Source organism: Rhinatrema bivittatum, chromosome 9, assembly GCF_901001135.1.
Source record: "Rhinatrema bivittatum chromosome 9, aRhiBiv1.1, whole genome shotgun sequence".
NCBI lineage: Eukaryota > Metazoa > Chordata > Amphibia > Gymnophiona > Rhinatrematidae > Rhinatrema > Rhinatrema bivittatum.
The window spans coordinates 137058296-137073416 of NC_042623.1; the positions used below are offsets into that span (position 1 = coordinate 137058296).

Consider the following 15121-nt stretch of genomic DNA (forward strand, 5'->3'; position numbering starts at 1 on the left):
GAAGGCAGCACCAAACCCTACAGGGGGAGTAAAGTCAGCTTCAACATTTTTCTCTTTCTCCATCTGCTGGAAAGGAGGACATAACCCACTTGTTTAGACTGGTCTGGCATGGGTGATAAGAAATTATTCTTTCATGATGAAAGTATAGAGTATGTTGTGTAGATCAATGAAACAAACTCCTATTTTAATGCAATATGATTTGTATTTTTTTAGAGAGAAGAATGTGAAAAATGTATAAGGGTGTGAAGGCTTTTACAAGGCATTATATGTGTGTTGTTTTATTCCTCTGATCTAAAACATGCCTAGGATGGCAATTGTCTGTAGGCTGCCTCAGGAACAAGTGGCCAGATGTCTGGAGAGGCAAATCTAGGCAGAACGTGATGAAAACAGATAAGCTGGGCGTCTTCCCCCATTCCAACCATCTTCCCCTTGGACTGAGCCCTCAAGTGCTGATGGCTAGCGAGGCATGAGTAACAGTGATAGCCCTGGTTCAGACATGGAGTTAGACGCCTGGAACAGAGAACACCAGAAAACCAGGAACACAAAAGAGAATGAGCAGGAATGCTGAAGGCAAGAACTGGAGGCAATGAAGTTTCTGGATTCAGGTAACACGAACAGAGCTAGAGTATGATGGCCAGAAGTAGAACCAAGCTGTGGCAACTGACTGACATAAAGCCTGAGCATAAATACATGTTTAGGCAGGAAACAAAATGGCCACAGAGGGGAAGAGTTGGGCATAGAGCTGGGAGGACTAAATAGATAATTCCACATGGCTCACAGCACTACCTGCAGGTCATAGGTGAATTCAGCAATGGATCCTCACAATGCCTATGGGAATGCCAGATAAAAATGTTTTCTACAAAAGTTCCCATGTACTTGTAGCTAGGCAGAGGAAAGCAATTTTCAACCAAGCCTGAAAATTGCCCTGCCCTAGTATTGTTTAAATAAAAAAGGGAATGTAGGGAACTCTTTTAATGCACTCATTAGGGAGGGGTTGTCTCCATCTACCAGGAACTCTCTGCGTCCTTCAGCTTCGCAGTTTTTTGGCCCCTGATGAAGCCATCGAAATACACCTTGTGTCGGGCATTATCTTTTGTTTAGCAATTCATTCACATTTTTGAACTAATGGACTGCCTTGCAAAGTTGTAAAGCTGATCTACACCGGATCAAGATAAGTGTGGCAATATCTAGCAAATTTTATGATGGAAAAGCAAAAAAAAAAAAAAGTTTCAAAAAATATTGAAGACCCATGATTACATTTATAAGCCAGCTGTGACGCTGAGTGACGCAAAGCAGTCTCAGTGAATGAACGCTGCCTCGAGCTCCAGTATATGACGGTCTTCTTCATTTACACTGAAGTTTCAGTATTGTTGTGGTCCCTTTTTGGATGGTTACTTTATAATATCATTGCCCCCACCTATCACATAATAAGCAGGAGACTCACATCTTAGGGCAGTCCAATCAAACATGATGGCCTTACCTCGCTCCCCTGCACGTCCCTTCTGCCCCTCTTGTAAGCAGTGCAGTTCAAAGCCACTGAACCTTCTCAGCTCCTTAAACCTGCTTAGAAAACTCTGTTCTTCTTTTTGTGTATGCAGTGCTAGAACTTCTTTGGTGAGTCCCAGTTTCTTGAAGGACTCCTCCTGGTTGGCAGGACTGGTGCTGGAGGGAGGGAAGAGGGGCTGGCTGTCTGGCAACTCTGTTCCCAAAGACACATCTTCCATCATTTCTACAACCAAATTAAAGAAAAGAGCTACTGATTAGAATGTAATATTTAAAATCTGGACACAGATCTGAATTCATACTGAGATTGTCGATAAAGTTCTTTCTTCTGCAAAAAATGTTTTGCTTACAACACTTGCATGTAAACTTTCAGAACGGAAAATCTGAGCGCAAGTTACCATACCATTGCTCTAGACTTCATGACATTATTTATATCATATGTCTAATTGCAAAACATCCATGGCAAACACGTACAATTTAGAGCAATGTATAAACTCCAATGTTAACTAAAATTCAGAATTCTAGTGGATGCTAGTGAAAAGTTACATACTATTCTATTCCTCTCAATAATGATGAGAAGCACTGTTACCTAATTCAGGTTGTGGTTTCTTGTCCCCAACATGAACTATGGTGCTACTATAGCTGCACTGACTGGTGAAGGATACAACACTTTCTGCTTTGCCAGGTAAAGCCAAAGGGGCTAGAGCAGCACCAACTACTGGAGGACCCTTTGATTTATCAGATGTCTTCAACACAGCAGAATCCAAGTGGGCTTGCAACAGCACTGCCTTGTCTTCGGAAGAAAAAATTAGTTATTAAATAATATATGCAGCACAATGAGAAAATTGCACAAATGACAAAACTGTACAAGGACAAAAAAAAAAAAAGCTAAGTTGAGATCTAGATGATAACCATTATTAACTATTTAATATTTAGGTAAGTATCTCTGCACTGCTTGCATGCAAGGTTTAGCACTGTGTTTATTATGGGGTCCATTTTAGCCAGATATGAAGGTTGAGGGTGTGTATGAGTGGCAGGGCTATTTAACCTCACCTGTCCATCTATATCCAGTTAATTAGCCCCTGCCACTCATACACTCTTCATATCCCATACATACAATCTTCATATCCCACCTTCCCTACCCCCCAACACACACTCACTTACACATCTCCAGCCATTCGTGCAGGCACATAGCTACCATACCACCTCCCCAGATATCTGCCCACCCACCATCAGCTCCCCTGCCACTCGGACAATGTCCATTCTGCCCCACTTATCCTCACCAAAACCTTTGAAAGCCTCACACCAACCCACAGCCTCCCAGCCTTTCCCTAACTGTCCTGCCACATACCCAGGCTCCTGTAACCAATGAAGGACACCCACCCACACAATCCCCACCACACCACATGCAGACACAAACACTGAAGCCTATGCACCTGCACCCCCAGCTTGCCAAACACCCCCACTCGCACAACGCCAGGCACGCATTCACACATACACCCTGCGTACCGCCAACTCAGCACTTTGCCCACACTCATCCCCAGCTACTCAAACCTCCATATTGCCCCATTCTTCCACACCAAATTCTTGCCCCCCCCCCCGCCTCCTTGGGGCGAGGGATGGAACACACAGCGCGCCCAAAGTCTTCTACACCTTGGGTCTGCCTCCTCTGATGCCACGAGTCTTTCCCCTTGCTGCTTGCTCACATCTGGCAATGGTGTGATTTAGGTGGGTCTGTTTGCTGGTGGGATGCGCAGGCGCACACCACCAGCTGCATTCTTGTTGACATGTTCCCTTGTAGCTGGATTGGTCAGGAACTGGTGGGACACATATGCACAGACTACCAACTACCTCCTCCACTCTGCCATATATTGCTATAGCCAGGTCAGTCAGGGAGTGGTAGAGAATGCCCTGCCACTCATGTGCACGTTCACATCCCACCACCACCAACAGACAGATGACATTTGGCACCCAAGGCTATTACACATAGATAGATAGATCTACAGAAGACTAGAGAAGCAGACTATACAACCACTTAATGATTAGATTTCAGAAATACTAGTACCTCCACATAGCTGCACAGCACTATCAGTTGCTTTATGCTTTTCATCATCAGAGTTAGATGAGGTAGCATTTGATGAGGACTCACATCTTCTCTTCCCCAAAGTGGGTACACTACAACCCTCCAAGTACCTGCATAATTAAGATAAAAAGGGGACATACAGTAAGGCATTAAAAAAAACTGAAGTAGAAAGAAGAATTGTATACTCTGTAAAACTAAAAGCAGCTAGGACTGAGAACTCGCTAAGAGACAGAAAACAGAGAGTAGGATTAAATATTCAGTTTTCTCAATGGAAAAAGGTGAATAGTGGAGTACCCAGGGATATATTCTGGGACCACTGCTTTTTAGCATATTTATAAATGACCTGGAAATGGGAACAATGTGTGAGATGATGAAATTTGCAGATGACCCTAAATTACTCAAAGTTGTTAATTCACAAGAGGCTTGTGAAAAATTGCAAGAGGATCTTGCAAGACTGGGAGATGGCACGCAAATGGCAGTTGACATTTAATGTGGACAAGAGCAAAGTGATCACATAGGGAAGAGCAATCTAAACTATAGCTGTACAATACAAGGTTCCATATTAGGAGTTACCACTCAGGAACAGGATCTAGGCGTCATCGTAGATAATGCATTGAAATCTTCTGCTCAGTATGCAGCAGCAGCCAAGAAAGCAAATAGAATGCTAGGAATTATTAGGAAAGGAATGGAGAATAAAACAGAGAATGTCATATTGCCTCTGTATGGCTCCATGGTGCAACCACATCTTGAGTATTGTGTACAATTCTGGTTACCGTATCTCAAAAAAGATATAGCAGAATTAGAAAATGTACAGAGAATGGTGACCATAATGATAAAAGGGACGGAAAGATTCTCCTATGAGAAAAGACTAAAGAGGTTAGGGCTCTTCAGCTTGGAGAAAAGACGGCTCAGGGGGGATATGATAGAAGTCTATAAAATAATGAGCAGAATAGTACAGGTAAACGCAAATCGGTTGTTTACTCTTTCAAAAACGTACGTAGATTAGGGGACATGCAATGAACTTACTAAATAGTACATTTAAAACTAATAGAAAATATTTTTTACTCAATACATAATTAAGCCCTGGAATTCATTGCCAGAGGACATGGTGAAAGCTGTTAGTGTAGCTGGGTTCAAAAAGAATTCTGACAAATTTCTGGAGGAAAAGCCCATAAACCATTATAAAAGTGGATTTGGGGAAAACCACTGCTTATCCCTGGAATAAGCAGCATGGAATCTATTTACCTTTTAGGATCCTGCCAGGTACTTAAGACCTAGATTGGCCACTGTTGGAGACAGGATACTGGGCTTGATGGACCTTTGGCCTGTCCCAGTATGGCAAATCTTATGTTGGATTTGACTGCTTCAAAATTCATATCAAGGAACTCTTCACATAGCACACTTTCACAAATAGATATGCGAAGCTATCAACCAAACACAGATTTAAACATAAAAGCAATGAAATCTTGTTTTCAACTTATGTTACATTTTAGATTTATTCATTTCCTAAAAGAGATGAATAAGGAAGAGATTTAAAGGAAAAGTTTAAGCTCTTTAATTTCTAAAACTGGCGGAATCTAGACTAGAATATAACTTTTCAAAAGGAGCAACTTAACTTAGCACAATCAAATATATGGAAAGTAAGGTATGAAAGGGAAAGTAAAGTAACAGACATGAAGCTTCTCTTTCTGAAGATTATTTCATAGTCGCCAGTCTAGTGCCATCGCATCAGGAGAGAACATTAATCAGGGTTATAAGGGTCAGACCCATATTTAGGCAATAGGCATAATAGGCAATTGCCTAGGATACCAGATTTTGAAAGCAGCAAATATCTGGGCCAAAGAGGAGCCTGCTCTCCGTACTTTGCAGCCATGCACTGGTGCAGCATCACAGGGGCGCCGCACTGGCAACTCTCAAACCTGGCCCTGTTAAGGATCAGAATGTATGAAAACAGGCATTAGAAAACCACAAAAGGAACCAAACTCTCTAGCTCAGAAAGAGTTAGCTGGCCAAGTAAGGCAGTTTTAATTAGCTTAAGTAAACTGCTGCTCCTTGCTAGGCCATTTTGCTGTGTCAAGGTAAACCACAAATCCAACACGGTTACTCAGTTTCAATTTTAATGTCATCATATTAGTTGTTAAAAAAAAAAAAAATTATATATATATATATATATATATATATAATCCTTTCAGTGGTTTACCTTCTTCACAATCAAAGGATTAGAAAGAAACTGTACATTCAAAAATTCTGAAGGATAGTCAGTCTCATCACCAACAGAATAGATTAGAATATATAGGAATTGTGTTACTTACCTGATTACACTATCTAAGCAGTTAATCTGCTGGTAGGAGTTTGAAGGTTGTTTATAAGTTAGTTCTTGAGTAATAATATTCTTCCGAGAAGTGACACTTGCAGCATCCTTTCCAGAGGGCACCATTAATTCTTTGGTTTGAACATTAGGCTCGATCTGTTTCTCTGTATAAAAGAAATATATGTATTTAATCAAAAGAACATAAGATGCTAAGAAATGACATGCTGGGTGAATCCAATGATCTATCAAGCTCAGCATCCACTCCGAGAGTGACCAGTCTGGGGCACTGAAAGTGCCTGGCAAATGACAATACGAATGTCTGTTTCAAGGCACTCTCTGCAAGATGTGGAGAGGTCTAGCTGGCTAATAATTATTTATGGACCTGTCCTCCAGCAACTTGTCCAAATCTTTTTTTAAACTCTAATACTACTAGCCTTAACCACATTTTCTGGCAACAAGTTTCATTGCTTAATTGTGTGCCAACTGACAAAATATTTTCTGAAATTTGTTTAATGTGCTATTTGTTTCAGTGAGTGTACCCCAGTCCTAGTACTATTTGATAGTGTTCCCTATTAATCTGTTAATAATTCACGCCAAAAACTAACTTTACAGTTCTCATATAGCAATAGAATCCAACTTCTCTCCCCAGTCCCAAACATTAATAATTAGCTTATCTAGTTCAGTCAAAAATATACTTAATTTCAATGATTTCTGGCCACCAGGCCAGATCTAGCATGCACCAGCTAAACATAACTGTTAGTCTAATTTCTAGATACGAGCAATGAACTTAAGATGCTAACGTAGTAATTGTTTGAGATGAGGAGGGAGGGAGATAAGAGGTTCGGGATGATGCTTAGTCAAGTGGCTCTGGACACGTGCACACACGTGCACACACACACACACGCTCCCCCACCATCCAAGAAGCTTTCAAATAGCACCATTGCTCTAAAAATCTGTTTGTGTGTAGAAAGTGCAGTAAAGATTTGAAAGCTTGAAGGAAGCGAGAAGCTATTTAGAATAAAAGAAATCGGAATATCTTAATTGGCAAAGATGCTGGCCTGGTACGTTGCTGTTTTAGAAATGGTGATAAGAAAAGGATAAGAGAGGAGCATCTTCAGGTGAAAAGCTCATGAATGTCCATCAGAAGCACCATTTGGTAAGACCTCTTCCAGGGGATGTTCAAACAATTCAAAAAAAGTATACAAATTTGCTAAAAGCTGAGCTTTTCAACTTTATAAAATGTAGTACAACTTTACGCAAATGGTGGACCAGTTGATGGATTTCGACGCCAAGTCTTAGAAGGAATAATCTCTGAATTGCTAGGGTTCCAGAAGATAGCGAGAATGGAGGTGTAAAAGCCCTGGTGACTAAAAATATTGAGTGAAGTGCTTTGTTAAAACTGGTTCAATGTGTTTTCAAATTGAGACGGCATACCTGATGCTGACACTCTCTCAGCCAAGGAACAGAGGGTCCCTCCCCACCAGGGAGGCAAGCTGTGCAAATCCCCTCGCGGGAGAGCCTCGACCCGGGCTCTCCACAAGCACAGCACCTGGACGAACGAGGCATGGGGAATCCCGACGGAGCCGCGAGGGAACCAGCTGTTCTTAACACGAGAAACAGGCAAGGTTTACAGCTGCGGGAAGTGGGAAAAACCTCCGCTTCAGCCTGTTCTTCCTCACGCTCACCAGGTTCGTGGCTGTAAGAAGCAGGTAATAGCCTCCGCTTCAGTCCTGCTCTCTCTCTATCCCTCAGCGACCCACAGATAGAGGCACAGAGGAATAACGCCTCTCTGTGCCGGCTGCCCTGAGGAAAATGGCGTCTCAGGGGCAGCGGGTCGGATAGCAGCCACAGGGGGAGAGGTTGGCACCACCGACTTGCACCCCGGAGAGAGGAAATAACCTGTCAAAAGGAAATAAAAACAAACTTACCCCGACAACAGAGATGGGAGGGGTGGGGAGAGCTGCAAATAGTACTGCCTCCAAGCTATAGAATGCTCCCACTAAAACAGGAGTGGAGGCTACAGGAAAGCTCTTGAAATAATTCCCTCAGAAAATTCAAAATTCAAAGATTTTTTTTTTTTAAATTAGACTTAATCCATCCAAAAGAAAGGAAAGCTGAGGAAAATAGAGAAAATTCCTAAAATAGCTTTCTAGTCATCTCAGTGGGGATCGAAAACCACCTCTGTCATCTGCTGGAGTCAAGAGAATACTGAGGATTAGTAGAGGGTAGATCCTTCAGAGTTCTATCTGACTCCATCTGCTGGAAGGTGAGGATTAGTAGAGGGTGCACTACCTTATAAGGAAGCATCCTTCAGAGTTCTATCTGACTCCATCTGCTGGAAGGTGAGGATTAGTAGAGGGTGCACTACCTTATAAGGAAGCATCCTTCAGAGTTCTATCTGACTCCATCTGCTGGAAGGTGAGGATTAGTAGAGGGTGCACTACCTTATAAGGAAGCATCCTTCAGAGTTCTATCTGACTCCATCTGCTGGAAGGTGAGGATTAGTAGAGGGTGCACTACCTTATAAGGAAGCATCCTTCAGAGTTCTATCTGACTCCATCTGCTGGAAGGTGAGGATTAGTAGAGGGTGCACTACCTTATAAGGAAGCATCCTTCAAAGTTCTATCTGACTCCATCTGCTGGAAGGTGAGGATTAGTAGAGGGTGCACTACCTTATAAGGAAGCATCCTTCAGAGTTCTATCTGACTCCATCTGCTGGAAGGTGAGGATTAGTAGAGGGTGCACTACCTTATAAGGAAGCATCCTTCAGAGTTCTATCTGACTCCATCTGCTGGAAGGTGAGGATTAGTAGAGGGTGCACTACCTTATAAGGAAGCATCCTTCAGAGTTCTATCTGACTCCATCTGCTGGAAGGTGAGGATTAGTAGAGGGTGCACTACCTTATAAGGAAGCATCCTTCAGAGTTCTATCTGACTCCATCTGCTGGAAGGTGAGGATTAGTAGAGGGTGCACTACCTTATAAGGAAGCATCCTTCAGAGTTCTATCTGACTCCATCTGCTGGAAGGTGAGGATTAGTAGAGGGTGCACTACCTTATAAGGAAGCATCCTTCAGAGTTCTATCTGACTCCATCTGCTGGAAGGTGAGGATTAGTAGAGGGTGCACTACCTTATAAGGAAGCATCCTTCAGAGTTCTATCTGACTCCATCTGCTGGAAGGTGAGGATTAGTAGAGGGTGCACTACCTTATAAGGAAGCATCCTTCAAAGTTCTATCTGACTCCATCTGCTGGAAGGTGAGGATTAGTAGAGGGTGCACTACCTTATAAGGAAGCATCCTTCAGAGTTCTATCTGACTCCATCTGCTGGAAGGTGAGGATTAGTAGAGGGTGCACTACCTTATAAGGAAGCATCCTTCAGAGTTCTATCTGACTCCATCTGCTGGAAGGGGGAGATAACTCACTGTCTGAACTGATCCTGGTACATACAGGGAACAAAGGTTGCAGCCGCTGAACTGCTTTTTGGTCATGGTGAGAAAAATATCGCTGAAGCAAAAGTGAAGAATGAAATTTCTGCACAAAAAAAAACCAGTTGAGGCTGCTGAAGAAAGCCACATGGAAGGAAAATATTGGGGCTGAACAACAATGTTGAAAAAATAATTAAAAGACCAAAACCTGTCTAAGAAATTGTAAGACAGGAGCAGAACAATGTGCCATGAGGTGCCCAGATTACAAAAAAGGCATTTCTTGCTGAAACAAGGAGTTGCATAGGAAGACTAAGGGAGGTTTGCTGGAAAATCCTTATATGCCTAGAAAAGCTTTTCAAAGCTTTTCCAGAAGACTTTTTAGATGATCCGCATCAGCACTGTGGATGTAATAACCCATGTGTGACTAGTTAACCTGCTTGTCCTTGGAAAAAAGCCCAAAACCTCTTACCCATAAATCACCAGTGTTAAATTTGCAACCATCAATCCTTAAACTATTAAAAATGTGTAAGAAACAGAGCTGGATTTAAGATTTTGTTGCCCTTGGGCAGAGTGCCTTGGCAGCGCCCCTCTTGAAGCTTTGCCAGCACATGGCCCTAAAGCAAACAGCCAGGTTCCTCTTTGGTCTGCATATTTGGCACCTTAGGCAATTGCCTATGCCTAAATCCAGGCCTGGTAGGAAACAGAAGTAACGTTTTCTACAATTATCCACCTTGGTTTATAATCGAAGGGAAAGATACAGTGAACACTATACTATAGTGCTGGGATAGTTGTATACAGACTAGACAAACAGGAAGCTTTAAGATGCTATTGTATAAAGCATACTTTATTAGAGACATCTCTATTAAGTCAACAAGTCTGACTAGATGGAATTACAATTACACAAGGCACATAATTGCTCAGAACTTTAGCTAATGCTTAATACTGTTAGACAATAATCCTATTGTGAGATCTTTTCTAGTAGTGCTATCCCATACCTGCAAGTTTTTTCTTAGCTTCCAGTTTTGCTCTAGATTCTATGAAAACTTGCTGTCCTTGATTTTTGACCAGGTGCACATCTTTGCAAATAGTCTGAAAAGTGCTCTAAAGGGAAGAAAACAAAAATCTCACTATAAACACTGGCTTATCCAGGAAATCAATTCAAAAGTACAGGCAGCAAATCCTTAGTGGAACAAAATCAGTTAAATTATATAACCAAAGCAAATCTGAATCAATATTATTTGATCTTCAACACAATCTGAACACAGAATATGATTCAGTGAAAGTTTAATACATTAAATTCTTATATTTTTAGGTTCTTATGAGTTCAGCCTCTAGTTCATATATCTCTGAATCAACTTAACATGATCCAGCATGTACACCACACATCTCTGTAAACAAAATTTTCCAAATTCTCATGCATAATATCCATTAAAGAGAGGTTGGCTCCTTGCCCCCTCCTCTGTATATAGTATTTATTCTATTTTATTGCACTTTATATATTTATTGCTCCGTTCACCCCTTCTTTATTTTCCTACTCCAAGTTAAGGCTTCCTTGTTATAATGTAACTGTATGCTCTGTATCTCTTGTTGATTGGTTAATTGTATATTCTACTTAGTTCATTGTAAACCGAATTGATTTGATTTGTATCAAGAAAGTCGGTATATAAAAGCCTTAATAAATAAAATAAATAAAATGTCCCCATTCTGCCTACTAGAATGTTTTCCTTTCCAGCTAAGTAGATAATAATTGGGATTATCCAGTGAGGGACTGCCTAATTATAAAACCTGACAAATGCCCAACAAAGGGAGAGCTGGAGTCAGTCTTAGTGTAAACAACCACATGGTCATTTTATAATACAATTTTGTTGGCCACTCAGTTTTTGGAATCATTTAAAGCGTTAAACACCTCCCTCATAAGTAGGTGGTCCTTGGGAAGTCATTACTTGAGAGATTAGGGGCCTTTGCTGTGAAGCTAGATATATTCTCCAGCCCAACCTGAGTGCATCTGAGGTTAGTATGATTTGTCTATTTTTTCATAGAAAGGCATTTGACTTGGATGTTGTCTTGTAGTTTCTGAATGGCCTGAGATCACTGAAATTTAGCAGTCGCTTACCTGTAAAAGTGTTCTCTTGGGACAGCAGGATGTTAGTCCTCTCACAAGTTTTCCTGCATAATCTTTTTTAATCTCTTACATTTTATTTAGGAAAATGATGGTGTCTGTTGGTTCCATGATGAATCTCTCATCATAATTTTCTCTATCTGTCTGAAAATGCTTGTTTAATACTAAACCTACATGGGACTGGAGCTGAGTTAGTCATCAGTGTGACTACTTTCATTAAGGTGATCAACCTGACCCTTGACATGGTTGGCATTGGCACAATGCCAACATATCCAGCAACCATGGAAAATTCATATGAGGCATTACTCAATGTGCCCATGGCTGTCCAAGTGAGGCACCAGGCTGACAACTCTGAACAACATGTTCATCTGACTGGAACATCTAGAGCAGAGGTAGGCAAACCACAGCCTGCAGGTCACAACTGCCCCTCAAGTGGTTTCCACCCAGGTTATGGTGGCGAGTCTGGTCACCACCTCCAGGGAGAACCCCACTCCAGTTCCTCAATCTCTATGGGGGGGGGGGGGGAACAACTTATTGTCCTATTGAACTCCCCATCTAGACTGAGCCCTTGGGTCCATAAGTTTGCCCATGCCTAGTCTAGAGCAACAAGTTTGGGTTAGGTTTGTAGAGTAAAGAATATCCATGAAGGTCATGCAGAGATATTCCTGCATTGCAGGAATGACTCTTGGGAGAGATCATGTAGGCCTACAAGTGTGATTGCTTTGGAGTGTGGGACACTTCATCTGAATCCAAGTCCTCAAAGCTGTGCGAGACTGGGAAATGACAGGATGTTGATGCGCTTACCTACTTTAATTTGAGAGTTGAATCCTTCAAGTCTCTATGACTTAAAGGAGGACCTGAATGATAAGTTCAAAGACAAAATGCCATCATATAAAGTAGAAGTAAGTTCAGAAGGAGTGTGGGAAAATTATTTTATTGAGAGTATGGTGGGCCCCCTGGAACAGACTTCCAGCAGAGGTTGTAAGTCTATAAGAATCAAAACAGTGAAAGAATTCAAGAATGCATAGGACACAAGACCTTGGAGGCAGAGGAAGGGAGAAGACCACTGATTGAGTAAGATATGTGACAGCACAGCAGGCAGGTACAAATGAGCAGACTTGGTGGATCAGTTCTCTTCTTTTATATTTTTGTCCCTGTTTATGGCCTTGTTCTTAGACCTAGAAGGTGACAAGGGTAAGTGATGCTTCAACAAGACCTGACTGCTAGTGTGACAACAGAAGATTTGCTGGATCTTTTTACTGGGCTTTGAGGTATTTTGAGTAGAGACAAAGTAGGTTCATAGCCTGACTTTGTCAGCATCCTAGTAGAAGATGAGTTATATTTATAGTTGAAACTGGGAGTGTAGGATTAACCCATTGTTGGGGTATATAGTTACTTTGGTTCTGAAAAAAGATGGAAGATAGGAGTTTTATGTATAGGAAATAGTTATATTTTAATTGAGGCTAATTATTTTATTTAGGTTGGTTGGAGATGCTGGATGGTTCATCTGATATAAATGTTATTGGTTTTTTTTATTGTAACTAATTTAAAATGTGAAATTTTTATTATAATTTTATTGCTGTTCTCCATCTGGGCCATATATGGGAAGGGTGGATTTCAAATATAAAAATAATATAAAATACAAGTTGTATTTAGTTGGGCCCAGTAAGTTAGACTGAGCCTTTCCTACCAGGCCTGAATTGCTAAAAGCAACATCTTTAGATAGAAGCTGCAGATTGAGACATCATGGATTTCACCCAAATTTCATTCTTGATATCAAAAGAAAAAATATACCCATAGTAGCTTGATGCTACAGTAACAATCGTTAGAAGCAATTTTAACCAGTAAACTGAATAGAGGTGACCTGGAAGTACTAGAGCAGACACACATGGAAACCAAATGTCTTATTATGGCAACATGAACAACATTCCCAAAAGAACACTTAAAGTAAGTGGCGGACTGAAAGTTTCAGGAGAGAAATGTGCTACAAATGCTTTTCTCATGTGTTCCTTTAATACACAAATACCAAATGGGTCACAGTTCAAAAAAACTCACCGTAAGATTTCTTCAACCCCAGCTGAGGATGTAGTTTCATCTACTCCATTAGATATTGGGAATTTTACGGCTTTCCTTGAGGATACGGGCAAAATTCAGGCCAATGTGGCTACATTGGTTGTTAGTTTGGTTTTGGATCTGGACAAGGATTGGGTTATGAAATTATTCTTCAAACACAGAGATGAGTTGTTTTTTCGTTGTAAAATCTGCATTTACCCAGATGCAGCTCGTGCTACTCAACTGAGATGCAGGCAATTTCTTTTGTTAAAATCTCAAGTATTATGGATTGGTGCAATGTTCTATTTAAAATATCCAGCTAAGTGTTTAGTTAAACATCGCAATGTTAAATATGTTTTCTTTGAACCTGCTCAACTGACCGCTTTTCTTTCTGATAAGGCTCCTTCCGTGAATGTGTAAAAATTATTTTTCCTTCTTTCTCTTTCTTGGGCATACGTCTGGGTACCTTTCTCTAACAATTATGGACTGGTAATTCAAACTGCTCCATTTATTTCTTGTTTTTCTTTGGATTTTCCTTGTTTTTGACCTGTTTCCTCCAAATATTGTGGACTTTTGTGATTTTTTTTTCTTCCTTTTGTAATATCCTTAGGGGTAGATTTTAAAAGGGTTACGCGCATAAGTTATGAGTGTAACCCTTTCAAAAACCCCCTGCATGTGCCGCTGAGCCTATTTTGCATAGGCTCAGCGGTGCATGCAAGCCCCAGGACGCGAGTAAATTCCGAGGCTTTGCTAGGGGGGCGTGGTGCCGGTCCAGGGGCGTTTCGGGGGCGTGGCCGAGACCTCCAAAATCGCTCCCGGGTCGGAGAATCGTGCGGTGGCAACCGATCGGCGCAGGCGTAACTTTCACGATAAAGGTAGGTGGGGGTGTAGATAGGGCTAGGGGGGGGGGTTAGGTAGGGGAAGGGAGGGGAAGGTGGGGGGAGGCCGAAGGAAAGTTCCCTCCGAGGCCGTTCCGATTTCGGAGCGGCCACGGAGGGAACGGGCAGCGCGAGCAGGGCTCGGCATGCGCCTGGTGCGCGAACAAAAGTATGCGCGGGCGTACTTTTCTAAAATCTACCCCTTATTGTTTATTACCTATTATTGTTCACTTTTCTTAACAAGAAGTTTCTTTTCTTGTTATTAATGTATAAATATGATAAAAATAAAGGGGTAGATCTTAAAAAAATACGCACGCGCATACTTTTGTTCACGCAACCGGCGCGAACAAAAGTAAGCCAGATTTTAAAAGATACGTGCGTTGCCGCGCGTATCTTTTAAAATCCGGGGTCGGCGCACGCAAGGCTGCGCAAAATCGGCAGCCTGCGCGTGCCGAGCCGCGCAGCCTGCCTCCGTTCCCTCCGAGGCCGCTCCGAAATCAGAGGGGCCTCAGAGGGAACTTTCCTTCCGCATCTCCCCACCTTCCCCTCCCTTCCCCTATCTAACCCACCCCCCAGCCCTACCTAAATCCCCCCCCTACCTTTCTTGTACACCTGCTTGAAGCAGGCGTAACTTGTGCGCGCCGCCTCATCAGCCCCCGGCACAGGCCGCAGTGCCGGGGGACTTGGGACCGCCCTCCCAGCCCACCCCCGAAGCCTTGCCACGCCCCCGGACCCGCCTCGGCCCGCCCCT

At 42.1% G+C, this 15121-nt stretch overlaps 1 protein-coding gene across 1 annotated transcript in view; it reads right to left on the minus strand.

Moving 5' to 3' along the window:
* Positions 1-15121, minus strand: part of PER2 (period circadian regulator 2) — an 89743-nt gene that overhangs the window by 38808 nt on the left and 35814 nt on the right. The window contains 5 exon segments of the mRNA XM_029616002.1: positions 1481-1729; positions 2093-2275; positions 3569-3696; positions 5899-6061; positions 10317-10422. Coding sequence (XP_029471862.1) covers positions 1481-1729; positions 2093-2275; positions 3569-3696; positions 5899-6061; positions 10317-10422 — 829 coding nt within the window.